Source organism: Sminthopsis crassicaudata, chromosome 2, assembly GCF_048593235.1.
Source record: "Sminthopsis crassicaudata isolate SCR6 chromosome 2, ASM4859323v1, whole genome shotgun sequence".
Taxonomy (NCBI): Eukaryota; Metazoa; Chordata; class Mammalia; order Dasyuromorphia; family Dasyuridae; genus Sminthopsis; species Sminthopsis crassicaudata.
The window spans coordinates 609,656,034-609,672,482 of NC_133618.1; the positions used below are offsets into that span (position 1 = coordinate 609,656,034).

General features: G+C 39.3%; 1 protein-coding gene across 3 annotated transcripts in view; it reads right to left on the minus strand.

Annotated features, from left to right (window-relative positions):
* The window catches only part of PIK3AP1 (phosphoinositide-3-kinase adaptor protein 1), a 135,824-nt gene that overhangs the window by 60,009 nt on the left and 59,366 nt on the right, over positions 1-16,449 (minus strand). For all 3 annotated transcript variants that reach the window (XM_074295956.1, XM_074295958.1, XM_074295957.1), the window contains exons 3-4: positions 1,787-1,935; positions 486-630 (exon numbers count right to left, since the gene is read on the minus strand). In XM_074295956.1, the coding sequence (XP_074152057.1) occupies positions 486-630; positions 1,787-1,935 (294 nt within the window). The remainder of the gene's footprint in view (positions 1-485; positions 631-1,786; positions 1,936-16,449) is intronic.

Sequence of the window (16,449 nt, forward strand, 5' to 3'; positions counted from 1 at the left end):
TTTTCACTAAAACAAAATACAAACTCATCTGTTTGGCATTTAAAACTCTTCACTGTCACTTAGTATAGTTGCACTAAGACTCGTGGGACACCCTATATAAAATAAAATCTAAATAGATACAAAATGAATACAGAGTATTAGAAGAAAGGAGGCTGGTAAGCTGAGAAATCCCAGGAAAGACTTTGTATGAGCTGAGCTTAGATGAACACTAAGGATTCTAAGAGGCAGAGGTAAAGAGGCGAGTGTGTTCCCGACCATATGTTTCAGACGGACAAAACGTGTGTAAAAGCAAAAACTAGAAATGGACTGTCTTGAATTGTAAAATGCTAAACAGTGTGTTTAGCTCTTACCAATAATAATAATTACCCATCTAAATCATTGATTATAGGATTCTTGACCTGCTGAATTAAGGGAGAAGAAAATTAGTGAAATCCTGCTTCCTGAACATTAGTTTAAATTGGTAATATTAAAGAAGATCAACTTACCGGGGGCTTTTATAGAAAGAGTGTATTCGTTCTCCAGCTTGGCAAGCACACGTACTGCAGGGGAGTTGTGAGGAGAGAATTCAGCTTCTGTCTTCACTTGGTTATCCAGTTTGCATTTCACAATAACATAAACTGTTGTGTTCACCTAAGGGGAAGACAAATAAATGTACCATGTTTTCTTATCCATTTTTCAATTAGAAAGCTGTTCAGGGGATGTGCTTGATAACTCAGTGCCTCCACCTAGAGGTTGCCCTACACCAGGGATCCCTCCACGATTCTAGTCCTGATTATTGTTACTGGCTATGGTGAAGTTGATTCTCACTTGGGAATTCATTTTCCTCTTTTGTAATATTGGGAGGTAACCATTCCTCCTAAGTATCCATGACCTATGAGCCCTTACGGAGAACACTTTGCTTTCTGGGTTTTTCCATCAAAATACCAAAATCTCATTCATTTCTTACTGCTAAGCAAGCAGCCCTCTCAATGTGTGCTGCCCTAATAAGGCAAATTCTACAGTTCTAGTCACTATTATAGCTTAGCTTATTGTATACCATTTTCCATAAAGTTCTTTATCTCAGGGCCACAAGGAAGGTATAGCAAATGTCAACTTTTATTGCTAATAAAGTGGCCTGCTCCTGGTACAAGTGGTGCTGGCTGCCAGCCAGCCTGCCACCTTACCCCTAGCATAGTTATATCTTATCATTTAATCAATAGAAATCACCTATTTTGCACATCACATGCTAGGCACTGGGAACACAAAAGCAGACAAAAATATGGTCCTTGCCCTCAAGGAATTTACATTGTAATGGAGGAAACAACACAAAATAACTATGTATATTTTATTTATCTTATCTATTGATCTATCCATTCATCTACCTGTTTGTCTACCATCCATCCATCCATCTATCCATTAGAGGAAATAACATACAAATAACTGTACATTCTATCTATCTTATCTATCGACATCCATCCAACCATCCACCTCTCTGTTATCTATCCATTAATCACCTGTCTTTCTTTCTTTCAGTTGATCAATCAATCTATTTATCTATACAGCAGACATAACACTCAGAAGAAAGGCTCTATCAGAAGAGGAGGTAGAAGGAAGAACAAAAAGTACCTCTGGCAGAAAGTGGGATTTGACTTGGGTCTTGATAGAAGCCAGAAAGTGGAAGGGAGAAAACAACATTCTACCACCACCTTTCTCAAAGTCACATTGGAATGAAGACTCTATGAAGGGCTAGCTAAGAAGGAAAGTATCCCTTCCTGAGACTTTCAGCAGAATGTGATAAGGTCCTTACCCCGCAACGAATTCGGTCTGGCTGCACCACCATCAGGTTCTCCTGTGTGGTCTCCAGGGTACTGTTCTTCTGAGAGGAAATATTCTCAGATGGAAGAGGAATCTTCTCGTCTTCAGCCTCAGTGTCCGTGATGGAATCACAGCCAGAATCTGTGGGCAAAAAACGATAGTAGGTTATGAGAAGAGCTTTGCTAATAGCTCACTTCTAAGCTGATCAAGTAAGCAATCAACAAACATTTATTAAGCTTCTGCTTAATGTGTATCACACACACTACCTTAAGACTTAGGGAAGGAAGGAAATATGCATTTCTTAAGTGTCTATATGTGGCAGACACTGAGTTAAGCATTTTTGCAAATATTATCTCTTTATCTTCTCATTTACAAGGAGTTTATATGAACCACAGCAGACAACAAAGAATTTTATAAGGAAATACTGGGGAGATGCTTCAGTCAGAGAAATAAATACACAGTGCTAAATGTATTCTAAAGTCATCACTGCCAGCTTTCAGATTAAACCCACTTGGGAAAAGCAAATAAGGTTATTAAGGGTCTCAGGATCAGTATTGCTCTTCTCAGTTCAGTGGAAAGCCACTGTTCTCTTATTCCTTCAGTCCTGTGTTTCTCTTGACCGTAATTATTGGCCCATATGGTTCTATATTCCATTCTACCCTGCAGAGATCTCCCAGTGACCGTGGAGACTTTCGGCCTCCAGGCTTGTTCTGTCTTTGGGAACTCACATCCTCTTTCTCTTCACCTTGTTTCCATTCCTTCAGCCCCTAGGCCTCTCTTGCTTTCTGTTTACCTAGCTCTAGGGTTATATACACTACTCTGCCCCTGTACTATCTGCAGATCTCCCAGTGGCTATTTCTAGGGATATGTTGGTTCTCCAGATGTGTTCTCATTTCTGATGCTCAGATACTCTTTCCTACCTCCTTCCATTGCCTACCTGGTTTCTGATTACATTGTTGTCATTACTTCCTATATTCCATGGATACTTACATTCCGTCCCCCTATTGCCTACTGTTTCTGATATAGCACAATGCACTATATGATTAAGTGCCGGCTTATTTAACATAATTTGCAAATGCTATAGGCTACAGATAGGGTGACTGCATATTACCCCCAAATAATAGGTCACTCTGGGTTATAGAGGATATTGGAATTCATCTGACATAGAAGAGACTGTATATACCACATTTATGAGATAAACTAGTAAGGAAAGGATTCATGGATGCAATGGGATTTAACTCAAAAGTCAAAAAGTGTTAAATTGGCCCAGGTCTTAAAGAAGGGGTGTAGTGTGGCAAGTTAGCAAATCAACAAACACCTACTATGTGTCAAGCACTACATAAAGTGTCAGGGAAACAAAGGCAAAAACAAGCAAATAGTCCCTTGCCTTTAAGGAGCTCATAGTTCAATGAGGGAGATGATATGTAACACACACACATATAACATTTATATATGGCATATATGTAACATATAGAATAGATAGAACATATACATATGTGCAGGATAAACTGGATATTTTTAGAAGGGAGGCATTTATATAAGAGATAAAACCTGGACCACTGATCCAGTTGTACCAGAAAAACACTGTCCTTGCTCTTTAATGAGGTGGGATGGGGAAATGGCGTATTTCAGATACCTAGAAAAGGATGCCACCTGCTCCTTCTTCTGTTTTAGCAAGACCAAGACTTAGAAGGCTCTGGATCACTGCAGAGATGAAGTACACAGCCCTCTCCTGCATCTTAGGTACCTGGAGCAATAGGGAATGTAGGCACCTCTTCCTAGTTATGACTCTGTGTACTTCTAAGGTCATTCTGTATTATATAAAGACTGACTTTTTGTTCAGGGACAGATTGGATTGATTGCCATTCAAAAGTTAATTCTGAGTTTCTATGAACATAAATAAAGGCAGAGAAGCAAGAGAACCTAGTGAGTGTGTTTAATGAGCAGTGGGAAAACCGCCTTGACTAGAATAAAAGGTGTGTTTTAGCAAAAGGAAGGAGGCATTAAGGTTGAAAAGGAAAGGTGAGAGTGAAAAGGTTATGGGAAACAGTAGAGGATTGTTGTAGAGTCTTCTATAGGGAAGTGATATGAAAGCAATGATTTGGAAAGATTAATCTGCCAACAGTGTGCAGGATGGATTAAAATGGGAGAGGCAAGAAGAATTGTAATCTCCACCTGAAGAACAGCTGCTTGCTAATTGAAAATAAATGCTAAGGACAATACTTTTTGGTCAATGTCAAAAAATTCAATTATTCAAAACATTAAATGAATGAATATAGAATCAGCATAGGTACTGTGTGTACAGATTTAGATCAGAGCACATGTTATCATATGACTTGCCACAGTTAGATATGGTCAAGTAGTTATCAAGTCCAGTGAGGCAATAAGGGTTAAATGACTTGTTCCCAGTCACCCAGCTAGTAAGTGTCAATTATCTGAGACTGGATTTAAACTTAGGTCCTTCTGAGTTCAGGACCACTGTGCCATCTAGCTGCCGTACCAAGCTTTTTTAAAAAATGTATTTCCATATTTTCCATGTTATTCAAGAAAAATTAGACCAAAAGAGAAAAAAATACAAGAAAGAAAAAAAAAGACAAAACAAACAATAACCCCCAAAAAAGGTGAAAAATGCTATGCCTTGAACCACATTCAGTCTCCATATTTCTTTCTCTGGATGTGGATGGCATTTTTCCATCTCAAGTCTTTTTAAAAAAAACTGTTTTGATAACTTTTAATACAATTGATTTCCTTTGTGATATTATGTATCTTATTTTATTTTAAACATTATTCTGAAAAAGGATCATTGAGCTTCAAGAGGTCCATGGCATAAAAATGGTTAACAATTCTCCGTATATGGTATACATAGGGGAGTATTAGGAGATGGTGAGGGAGGAGTCTGGACTTACAAATTCATCAGCTATAAGAAACTTCCAAAGTAGTAACATCTTTTGTTGATGTAGATCAGCCCCTCCTAACTTATGGTCTTGAGAGAGAGTTCCTTGTGCACTAAGAAGTAGGGGAAGGGGATAAGAGCATAAAATACATAGGACACACTTTTCTAGAGCGATACTGAATGATAAATCAGAGGGAGAAAATCGGTGAGTGAGGATATGAGCTGTTGGTGGGGTCTTGTGTGTGTGTGTGTGTGTGTGTGTCGTGTGTGTGTGTGTGATGTGTGTGTGTATGTATTATTGTTGTAGCTGTTGCTATTAAATACTTTTAGTAAGTGCTTTGTAAGTAAGGAAGTAAATTGCTTCCAAAGCACAATTCTAATGCACACAAAGGCAACATTATAATTAATCTTTTGCTGGCTCTTGAGTGATAACGGAATAGGCCAGGTACAAAGGCCAAGACTGGAAGGCTCTAGGCCAGTTGGGCGATGGCCAACAGTTAATGCAGATATGGGGTCATGGCTGCAAAGATCCAGCACAACCAAGATTCCAAAAGTTCCATGGAAGCAGAAGAAATTAAATAGTTAAAGTGAGTGGATCAAAGAAACCTCCTTTTTGTTTTAGGAAGAATAGAGAGCAAGATAATGGATTCTAGACAGTGAAGCCAAAGACCATGTCTCAGGGTGACTTATCTGGACCAGACCATTCGTCTGATGCCACTGGCCTCCTTGCCATTTCTTGCACACAACATTCCATCTTCAGGCTTGGTGACTTTTCACTGGCTAAATTCTCTCCTTTACCTCCATCTCTTCCTTTTTTAGAATTCTTTCAGATCCTATCTTCTGTAAGAAGCTTTCCAGATCTCCTTTAGTGCTTGTGCTCTCTCTCTAAAATAATTTCCAATTTGTTTTATATTTTTGTGAATATATGTACATACATCTATCTATCCATCCATCAATCTATTGTTCTCTATCCCTCCATCTGTTTATCTAGCCATGCATCCATCCATCTTTTTTAATACATGTTCTATCTATCTATCCATGTATCTAATTGTTCTGTCTGTTGGATGGATAACATCCACCCATCCATCTTTCTCTCTATCAATCATTCTATCATTCTATTTGTCAGTCTGTCCCTCAGTCTACACACACACACATGATAGGTACCTACGTGGCACAGTGGATTGAGATCTCATTGAGCCTGAGATCAAGAAGACGTAGGTTTAGATCTGGACTCAGAAATTTACTATCTTGATGATTCTGGAAAAGGCACTTAATATCTGCCTGCCCTTGTTTCTTCAACTATAAAATGGGGTTGATAATAGTATCTAACACCCAGAATTGTTATGAGAATCAAAATGAGATGTCTATAAAGCATAATGGCTGGCACATAGTAGGTACTCCCTTAAGTGCTCATTCCCTTCTCCTCCTCCCCTTGTTTATACATATTTGTTTGCAGGTTGTTTGTTCCATTAGAATGGAAGGTCCTTGAGAACAGAGTGGTGGTGGTGTTTTTGTTGTTTTTGCCTTCTCTTTATCCCCAGAACATAGTATGATGGTTGGCATATAGTAGCTGCTTAATAAATATTTGTCAACTTGATTCTTTCAGAAAGAGAAGTCGAGTTTTATTTACATTCAGCAAATATGCCTTGATCATTTCTTACATACACAGCACAGGAGGAGGTGCTGGAGGAGCTACACAGATAGATGATACTCTGTTCCTTTCCTTCAGAGCCTCAAATGAATAAGAGGAATAGGAAGCAGAGAGAAATGTTTTTAAAAATCAGGGGGGAAAAGTGAGTCCATTAGAGGCACACAGTGCTAAGTGTGCTCTGAGGAAAGAAAAAATCCTTTTTGCAAATTGAGCCCTTTAAAGATGGACTTGGCTCACTTTGGGTGAAAGGTGAGCAGTAAGATGAATTCTACCCATTTTGCCAGTTTCCAATGAAGACAGTGGTCTGGCAGAAAAAAAAACCCAGTGGTCTACTCAATTTCAAGGCTGTTTGGACCTGACTCAAAATTGACTCCGACTCACAGAAGCTGCCCTATTTATTAAACCCATTTAATGGGTCCAGGGATGCCTCAATTTTCCAAATAAAAAGTTCCCTAAGGTGATTCAGAGCACACGGCTTTTCTGAATGCTTTCCTAAATAAGCATTGTCTTTCTGGGATTTATATACTTAAAAGCCACAGGCTGCAGCTGAGATGGATTTTTTTTAAACAAAATAAGAGACGAAGGTCAGTGCATTCAAACAGCGGTAAACCATAATTGCTACTGGGCCCCTTAAAAGCTTGTTGTAAAAGCTCCAAAGTGGCTAAATGTAATCCACTTCAAAAGGAGGTCAAACAATCTTGAGGTTGTGAATGCTTCAATTTTACACATTAGTGCCCTGGCTTTTCCCTTTCGCTTGATAAAGTTCCATCAGTGAGGAAAAGCAGTTGAGAATGGGTGGGATTGGGATCATAGGGGGCGTAATAGCAAATACAGTTCCTGTACCATTTGGAAACAGCATGTATTTAGAATGGGGCAAATAGTCTTAACTATGAAGTTAAGGAAAATCCTCGAGGATGGCAAGAAACAAATGTACCCACCTCAATGTGAAGGGTAAAATTATTTCCAGAACACTGGCTATCACAGGATCTAAACTTCCTTGAGGAAGGTCTTACCCTTCATCACATACCCAATAAAGATACCCCCGCTTGTATCAAAATTAGGATTTTCCTAGTTATTATCAATTCAATTTATGCCTTTAATAGATATGTTTGAGGCACTCTGCTGAGTGTTGAAGATACAAGTAACAAAGAATAAAACTGCCCAAGCTTATATTCCAATGGGAGAAGCAACAATGACATATTAAAACATGTAACATAAATAGAAAATGGATAAATACCTATAAAGTAGCTATAGTATAAGCTGAATAAATATATACAAAATAACTATAATACAAAATATGAGGTATGAGATATGAAGAAACAATCTGAAGAACAGAGATTATATCTGTCATCAAGGTTCTCTATTATATATTATATTTTCCCAGGCTTTTCTGCCAAGTAAGGAAGGGTCATATAAAAGATAAAGGTTTTTAACATTTGAAAGGCCTGGGCTTAGACTCCTTGCTATGTGTCTAAGGATAATTTATTTACCCTCTCAGGGCCACAAGAAACCTTTTAAACAAGGGGGAGCTGGTAAATGTTTAATAACTGGCTCTCTGGGAAAAGTTCAATTTCTAATATTAACATCCTCTCCATCACTTTTTTAAGTCTAGACAATCAACAAAATAGCAAACAAATCCTAATTTGTTTTGCTAGTTTCCAATTTGTGGCATTTGTCAATTGAAATGCTACAGTGAAAATTTGACAACTCACTCTCTGGGAAAAGTTTAGTCTCCATTTTCTTCATCACTTTCTTAAATCTCAACATGTATGAAACAAAACAGCAAAGAAGTCCAGATTTGTGGCATATGCCAGTTTTCAAGGTATAAATGCTTAGTGAAAATTTAACAACCAGCCAGCTCTTTGGGAAAAGTTTAATTTCCATTACTAATATTCTCTCCATCACTTTTTAAAGTCTAGATAATCAATAAAACAATAAATCAAGCCCTATTGATTTCCAAGATATAACTGCTTATAGTGAAAATTTAACAATTAGCTCTGTTAGTGAATCTTTTTGGGAAAAATGATGTAACCTTTGGGAAGGGTCCCAAACTCCCAAACCCTGGGAAAAACATACCTTTCCCAAACAAGTCCTTCCCAAGTTAAATGGCTTCATTCAATCAGAGATCTTGGTCAAATCACATTGATACTGAGATCTTTTGAGGGTGGCCCAGAACCCCCTTCAGGGAGTTCACACACTTTGGGAAAAACCTTCAAACTCCCAGTTAAGCGATTTTATTCAATTGGAGATCTCTGTCTGAGATTAGCCCAGATAGCTCCCAGCCCCAAGCCAACATTTGCCCACATAACCAGGGGTCTGTTTTGTTAACACACCTTTGCCAAATTCCTATTGAGTTTTGTCCACTAAGAGAGCTGCTTCTTAGTGAACAATAAAACATCCTTTTCTGCCACAGATTTCAGGTTTGCAAATTATTTTGCTTTGGATCTGCATCTCCCAGCAGAAGGGATTCTCTCTCCCTATTCCCACACCTCATCAATAGGAGGAGCAGTCTTCAACATATCCTGCCTCTATGACTCCAAGTTATAGACAAGTGGCTGATCTACACCATCAAAGGGAGTGCGTTTCCATACTAGGAGTTTCACAACCCAATGAAGGTGGAGGTGAAAGGCAAAGAGAACCAAGGTTGCAGCTGGGGAAGGGATGAGGTGGATAAAGTCACCCAGATGGCAGGTGACTTATTATAATTCAGAAGTGGCTGTTTGATTTCTTAGAAACTCCTAAAATTGAACTCACAGATTAGGGAACAAGAAATCCACAAGTTATGGCACTTCTAAGGGAAAGCTTGGAAAATGCCTTTCCTATACGTCTATGCTACACTAACAATGTACCCAAAGGAAGAAAAGAAAGTTTTCATGTTTTAAAACAACTTCAGGTGAAATGTGCTCACAAGGACAGCTAAATTTTTGGAAGAAGTTCATGATTTGCAAGATAATAAGTATGCAGCACTTTCCCAATCTCTCTTTGCTGTGAAGGGGTTTTTATCACCAGGATGCTCTTTTAGGAGCCTCTAATTTAAGAGAAAGGCCCAAACCGGCTATGTTCACTATGTTCTCTGGACTCAGATTCCGATTCTGTTGTGGGGAAACACCGATACTGTCCTGACTTGGAAGGGACTATGAGGTAAACATTTGAGAACTCCTTGAAAGGGAAAAACTCTAGAACTCCCCGGAGAAAGACCTGCCCCAGGAAATCAAGATAAAATGGTTTTAGTCTGTTATCTTGGTGGGACTATTTATTTGATTCCGGAACCACTCCTTAACCCAAGCTGGAGATGTAGATTTCTATACACCTTTATCAAGTTGGAGATTAGTCTAGGAACACTCACTCAATTGGAAAATTTCTATTCAATTCATGAAGATCTGAGTCTGATTTCAACTCACACTGTCCCCCCAGCCTCTAGCCAAGTTTCAAATTCCTTATAAAAGGGGGCAACAAAATGTTTGTGGCAGTTCTTTTTGTTGTAGCTAGAAACTGGAAGATGAATGGATGTCCATCAGTTGGAGAATGGTTGGGTAAATTGTGGTATATGAAGGTTATGGAATATTATTGCTCTGTAAGAAATGACCAGCAGGAGGAATACAGAGAGGCTTGGAGTGACTTATATGAACTGATGCTGAGCGAAATGAGCAGAACCAGAAGATCACTGTACACTTCAACAACAATACTGTATGAGGATGTATTCTGATGGAAGTGGATATCTTCAACATAAAGAAGATCCAACTCACTTCCAGTTGATCAATGATGGACAGAAACAACTACACCCAGAGAAAGAACACTGGGAAGTGAATGTAAATTGTTAGCACTAATATCTGTCTGCCCAGGTTACATGTACCTTCGGAATCTAATGCTTATTGTGCAACAAGAAAATGGTATTTACACACATGTATTGTATCTAGGTTATATTGTAACACATGTAAAATGTATGGGATTGCCTGTCATCGGGGGGAGGGAGTAGAGGGAGGGGGGGATAATTTGGAAAAATGAATACAAGGGATAATATTATAAAAAAATATATAATAAAAAATAATAAAAAAATAAAAGGGGGTAACTTGGGGCAATTCTTTGCAGAGGGCTAAAAGCAAGAATCATGCCAAAGAACCTCTCTCTCTCCTTGGCATAGCTGCCTTCAAGCACCCTCTACCCGCTGAAAAGACATTCTCTTTTCAGCTTTAAGCCCTCTTTATCTCTCTCACCTATTTCCCTAATAGGACCACACCCCTCTTTGCCTCTCTGTGGGGATTTCTTTGATAGGAGATTTCTCTGCTGGGAACTTTATCTCCCTCTCTGCCAGGACTTCTCTGCTAGACTTTTACTTCTCAGTTGGGACCTTGCCACTAAGAAAGTCAGCAAAAGCTAACTTCCCAGTGCCAATAAACTTTTTTGCCAGTCTAACTTTTCGGGCTTGTAAATTCTTTTATGAAGGATCTGCCTCGACACCAGAGGGGGTTCCCACAACTCTCTGCCCTGCGCCAAACCTCATCAATTCTGCAGACCACACCCACTTGGGTAACTATCCTTTCCATTTCCTTTTAATACACTATCTTCCTATTCTATTGTAAGCTCCATCAGGACAGGCACTGGCCTTCTGTTTGTTTCTATTTATATTTCCAGCACTCAGCACCAGAACTTGACATGTTAATAAACATGTACTTAACAAATGGCTTGTATGTCGGGTTTACATATATATCATCTATTTTATCTCCATTTTATTTAACCATTTCAATCATGTTTGCCTCTTCATGATTCCATTTGGGATTTTCTTTGCAAAGATACTTAGGGGTTTGCCATTTCCTTCTCCAGCTCATTTTACAGATGGGGAAACTGAGATAAACAGGGTTAAATGATCTGCCCACTGTCACACAGCTAGTAAAAGTCAAAGGCCAAATTTGAACTCAGGTCTTCTCTATCCACTACTGTGCCATTTAGCTTCCTTCCTTACCTTGTCCACTAGACTGCAAAATCTTTGAATTCAGAGATTATTGCTCCAGCCTCTTAAATGGCTTCTCTACTTTGTTTAGAACTGCCAGATTAACATTCCCAAAAATACTACTTTCACTGCTACACCATCTTTCAACAACTTATAGTAGCTCCCAATTGTCTAGACATAAAATCCAAACCCCCTTGGGTTGTCAGGAAAAACTCTCAATATCTGGTCCTTTCTAGCCTTATCTGTGGCTACTCACCCAATATAATCCCTCTAATCCTATCAAAAAGGTCCTCTTACTTGGTCTTATTTCTTCCTATTTTTCATTATCATTATTATTTATATTGGTCTCCATAGTCTGTTTGTTTGTTTTGTTTTTGCTGAGGGAATTGGGGTTAAGTGACTTGCCCAGGGTCACATAGCTAGGAAGTGTTAAGTGTCTGAGATCAGATTTGAACTCCAGTCCTCCTGAATTTGGGGCTGGTGCTCTATCCACTGTGCCACCTCGCTGCCCCTACTTCCTTTTTTCAAGGAGGTGTGATAGATGTGATGTATTTATTCTGCCCTCTAAGAGCTCGAGATTGTCTAAGAACACACACTTGCACATGCACACACAATTTGTATGTACTCATCCATCCATCCATATGCATATATGTGTATATGACCAGGGGAGCCCTGAAACACTTTCTCTTTCTTTCTCTCTGACTTCCCAGTAAGCCATGAGGTAAAGCACTTGGAAAGCTCCTTGAAGGAGAGATCTCCTTGAACCCTGCCTTGGTAAAGAACCCCCAGAGGGAAACAAGATAAACAGCTTCCTTCTGTTATCCTGAGAGAGGGCACCCTCCCTGTGGATAACACTCATAACTGATTAAGCTTCCCATTGAATTAAAGATCAGCCTAAAGATACTCATTCAATTCTAGGAATTCCAGCTCAACCTGAGCTGACCAGTCCCCATCAAGAGCAAACTCCAGCTTGTAGATAAAATGAGCCAACTTGGGGCTCAGTCCTGGCAGAGGACCTAATATGCCAAGGAATCTCTCTCTTCCTGGCATAGCAGCAACTTCTGTCCAATGAAATGATATTCTCTTTCAGTGTTTACCCTCTCTTTATCTTCCTCACCTATTTCCCTAACAAGACTTTATACTTCTCTGCCGGGATCTTGCTATAAGAAATTTTACTTCTCTGCCAGGACCTTGCCACTAAGGAATTCAACCTTTCTATTCATGCATAGCAAAGGCAGACTTCCCAATGCCAATAACAAACTTCTTTGTCAGTGTAGCTTCTCAGGTAAATTCCTTTATGAAGGTCCTCTGCACCGCCAGGAGTGGGGTTCCTACAACTCCCTGCCATGCACTGAATCCTAAGGGGTTTTAGGGTTCATTTGGTTTCCTGAACCCCAAACCTGCTATTAACATCATCATTTAACTCCCTGACCACCATCATTTGGTTCCCTAACTAGGAACCCTGAAATCTAGACCTCATTACATAGACGTGTTTGTTTATTGATTATGCATTCAAGGCAGCTCTGAAGCTGAGATGCAACAAAGGATGAATCAATTCTCTGCCGCTTACGCCAGTTTTGGCCTAATAATTAACACCGAGACACCAGCTAGCACCATGTATACATAGATCAATTTGTAACCAATGGAAAAATATTCAACGCTGTGGCTAAGTTCACTTACCTTGGCAGGATACTTTCCAGGAATGTACACAGAGATGATGAGATTGATTCATGCATTGCCAGACCTAGCTCAATATTTAGAAGACTCCAAGAGAAAGTGTGAGGGAGAAGAAGTATTAGATCAACTATCAAACTGAAGTACCAGATACTGAAATCTTTTCTTGAATTGAACTGTCAACCATTCAAAAGCTACCGCAGAGGGCACAACTCCAGTAAGCTAGCCATATTGTTCAAATGCCAAACATATATTTGCTTAAAAGACTATTCTACAGAGAACTAACACATGCCAGGTTTTCCACATGTTGGTCAGAAGAAGTAATACCAAGAAGTGATCCCAAAATCTCTCTGAAGAACTTTGGAATTGATTGTGTGACATGGGAGACACTGACCCAGGATCAATCACCACCCAGCATGGCGTGCCCTCATCAAAGAAGGTGCTGTGTTCAAAGAGCAATGCAGAATTTTAGTAGCTCAGAAGAAACTTGAGATGCACAAATTTAGAGAATCCACCCCGATTGTTCACGTGGACTCTGTGCCTGGCCTGTGGTAGGGTATTCCAAGCTCATATCAGTCTGATTATTCATAGTTGAACGCATTGTACCATGACTCCAACATGGTGATATCATATTAATCTCTTCAAGAATGAAAGACAATGACCAAACATATGTGCACAAATGTATGTATATATTTAAATCTGACCAAGTCAGATCCTGACCTCAATATCAAATTTTCCTTCCAAGACACTAATTTGCTGGTGCCTTACACTGACTCTCCTTTCAGTTGCTTTCCTGACTTACTAACACTACCTGTGTGTGTGTGTGTGTGTGTGTGTGTGTGTGTGTGTGTGTGTGTATACCCCCTCAGCTCCAGGTGCCTAAATGTATCCTTGCCTTGATGCTTGTGCTAACCTCCAGTAGCCATGTCTCTTCAGCCCATGTCTGAAAATCTCAGATTCTTAATTTACTATCTGCTCTGACAACTGGTGACTATCTACTGTACCTGGCACTCAATGTAGACACCCACCTTGTAATCTCTACTTTGTTGCTGCCAGTAGTCTTGATAGGTCACAATCAAGCTGGCCTCTGTCCCCAAAATATGCTTTGTATATTCTTACCCTTTACACCATCTGGGTGCTCTTGAGCAATCAAGGAGTAAGCTCTACCATGTTCCAGGTGGCATGATATATGGTGGGGATACTAGGAGCTTATTCTATCAGCTTATCATTTTGATCATTCATTCTTTTCAATATATCACATTGCTCCAAGAGGTTTTCAAATAAAGGGCCTGAATGACAACTTGCTAGGGATGGTCCATATTAACACAACACTTTAGGATTTACAAGGTGATTTGCTCATACCACTGTTCTATAAGGTAAGCAGTACAAATACCATTAACCTCATTTTATAGATGTGGAAACTGAGGCTGCAAGAAATTAAATGATTTGCCACATAGTAGATGTCATGACTCAGATAGAGATCTTCTAAATCTAAGATTCTAAGGCCTTGGAGATACCTTTTCTTCAAGGAAGAAAAAAGAGGTTACTTTCAAATAAAGGCACTCTAGCATAAATAAGGAGTTCTCCTTCCCTTCTTGCTGCTTGGAATTACTCTCTCTTCTCTAACTTTAGTCTGGAGCTGCTTACTTCTTAGTGTGCTTCATCTCTCCCTCAACTTATCTGTCTCTTCTTCCTTCTCTAGGCAGTTTTAGGCATAGGAACTTTAATGATTATGAATTTCAACTCTTTTCACAAAATAAAAACAACAACAACAACAACTGAGGCCCAGAGAAGGGAAGTGACTTGTGCTTAAGGTAATTATTATAGTTAATAAGTAGCAAAGGAGGAGAGAGCAGGGCAGAGATCTGTCTTTGATCAATGATAGCAAAGAGAAGACAAATGAAAAGTTCTATATCTGAGAGTGAGCTTTTCCGCTAAGTCCCACTGTACTTCTCTTCCCCCTTGTTTATTCTCTAATTTAGTCATCTCCTCTCCTAAACACACCAAACGCTTAATAGTCTGCTTTATATCAAGAGTTTTACTAAAGCCAAAGGGGATGGGCTCACTTTGGTAACATTAACATTGGTGTGGGGGAAAGGAATTGCTAAAGGCCATTAATAGAAAAAGAAGAGGAAGGAAGAGGAAAAAAGGAAAAACTAGAAAGAAAAAGAAAAGAAAGAAGGAAAGAAAAGAGGAAGGAAAGAAGGAAAGAAAAAAGAAGAGAAGAAAAAGAAATAAAAAGATATTTAGCTGAGTTGAGAAAACGAACAGTAATAAAAGTTATTACTATAAATTCATAATTTATAATTACAAATGCTAACACTAATAATGACACAACTATGGCACTTTAAGGATAGGAAAACACTTGGAAAATATAATTTCATTTGGCTCTCACAACACCTTGGTTAGATAGGTGCTATTATTATTCTCATATTTTGAATAAGGAAACTGAGAGATGTTAAGGTTTTTTTGCCCAGAATCCAAAATGTCAGAGATTGGATTTGAACCCATATCCTCCTTTCCATTCCACCAGACTTGTTGTTTCAATAAGCTGATAATAATAGCTCACAATCCTATAGTATACAACTTGTAGAACCAACTTTTATGAGCATTTATCATAGATACAAATGTCTGTGGGTACAGGATGGCACAGTTCAGTTTGAATGACTCTTTGCCTTCTGAGCACACATCCTACCTATGTCACTTTTCAGCAATTACTGACACATCAGTGATACTCTCTCTCTCTTGCCTACCCTGTTTAAAAATAATTTTTCAAGCTACAAAATATCACTTTTATCATGAGAAGATATTGACCGTGCCAGCTGCCTCTCATACCTCAAGAAATGCCCAATCATCTTTTTGATGGAAAAAAATATAGTGGGATCTCAGGAAATCCTAATTGCCAGATATTTACTGGCATTGTTCAGAAGGGAGAAGAGAATATCGTCATTTCATGGTGTCAACGTGATGATCACCATACTGGAGAAGAGCACATGAGATGACCAAAAAAGGAAGGAATGAAAAATCATAACTGGAACTGAAGTTTCCCCATGGGCTGATTCACAGGGCCCCCTACCTTGAGCATCTGGTTTCCCTCCCACCATTCAAAGCCCAAATGTGCTCATATCTCAATCCACCAAAGACACTCTTTTTGGTCCTTCAAATGTGCAGTCTTCATGAACCTTCTTCCCTTCGTCCTCACTTACCTTCCAGATTCCAATTCTCTACCAGGTAATCTCTTTTCTGGAGCCTGTGAGGCTGCGTTGTGCTCCTACTCATCAGTTTATCCTAAAATTCTGGGGTTGCCAAACTAATGCTATCCCAGGACCATAGAAAGGAAGAACTCACCTTCCTTGCTACTCAAGCCCCAAAGATGCATAAGAGAACTGAGGTCCAGGATGAAAAGAAAGGAGAAGGGGGTAATTGCCACAAAGATTTAGTTATGAGATCTCCTCGATCTGAGCTGGTTGTTGCACTTGGTGGCTCTAG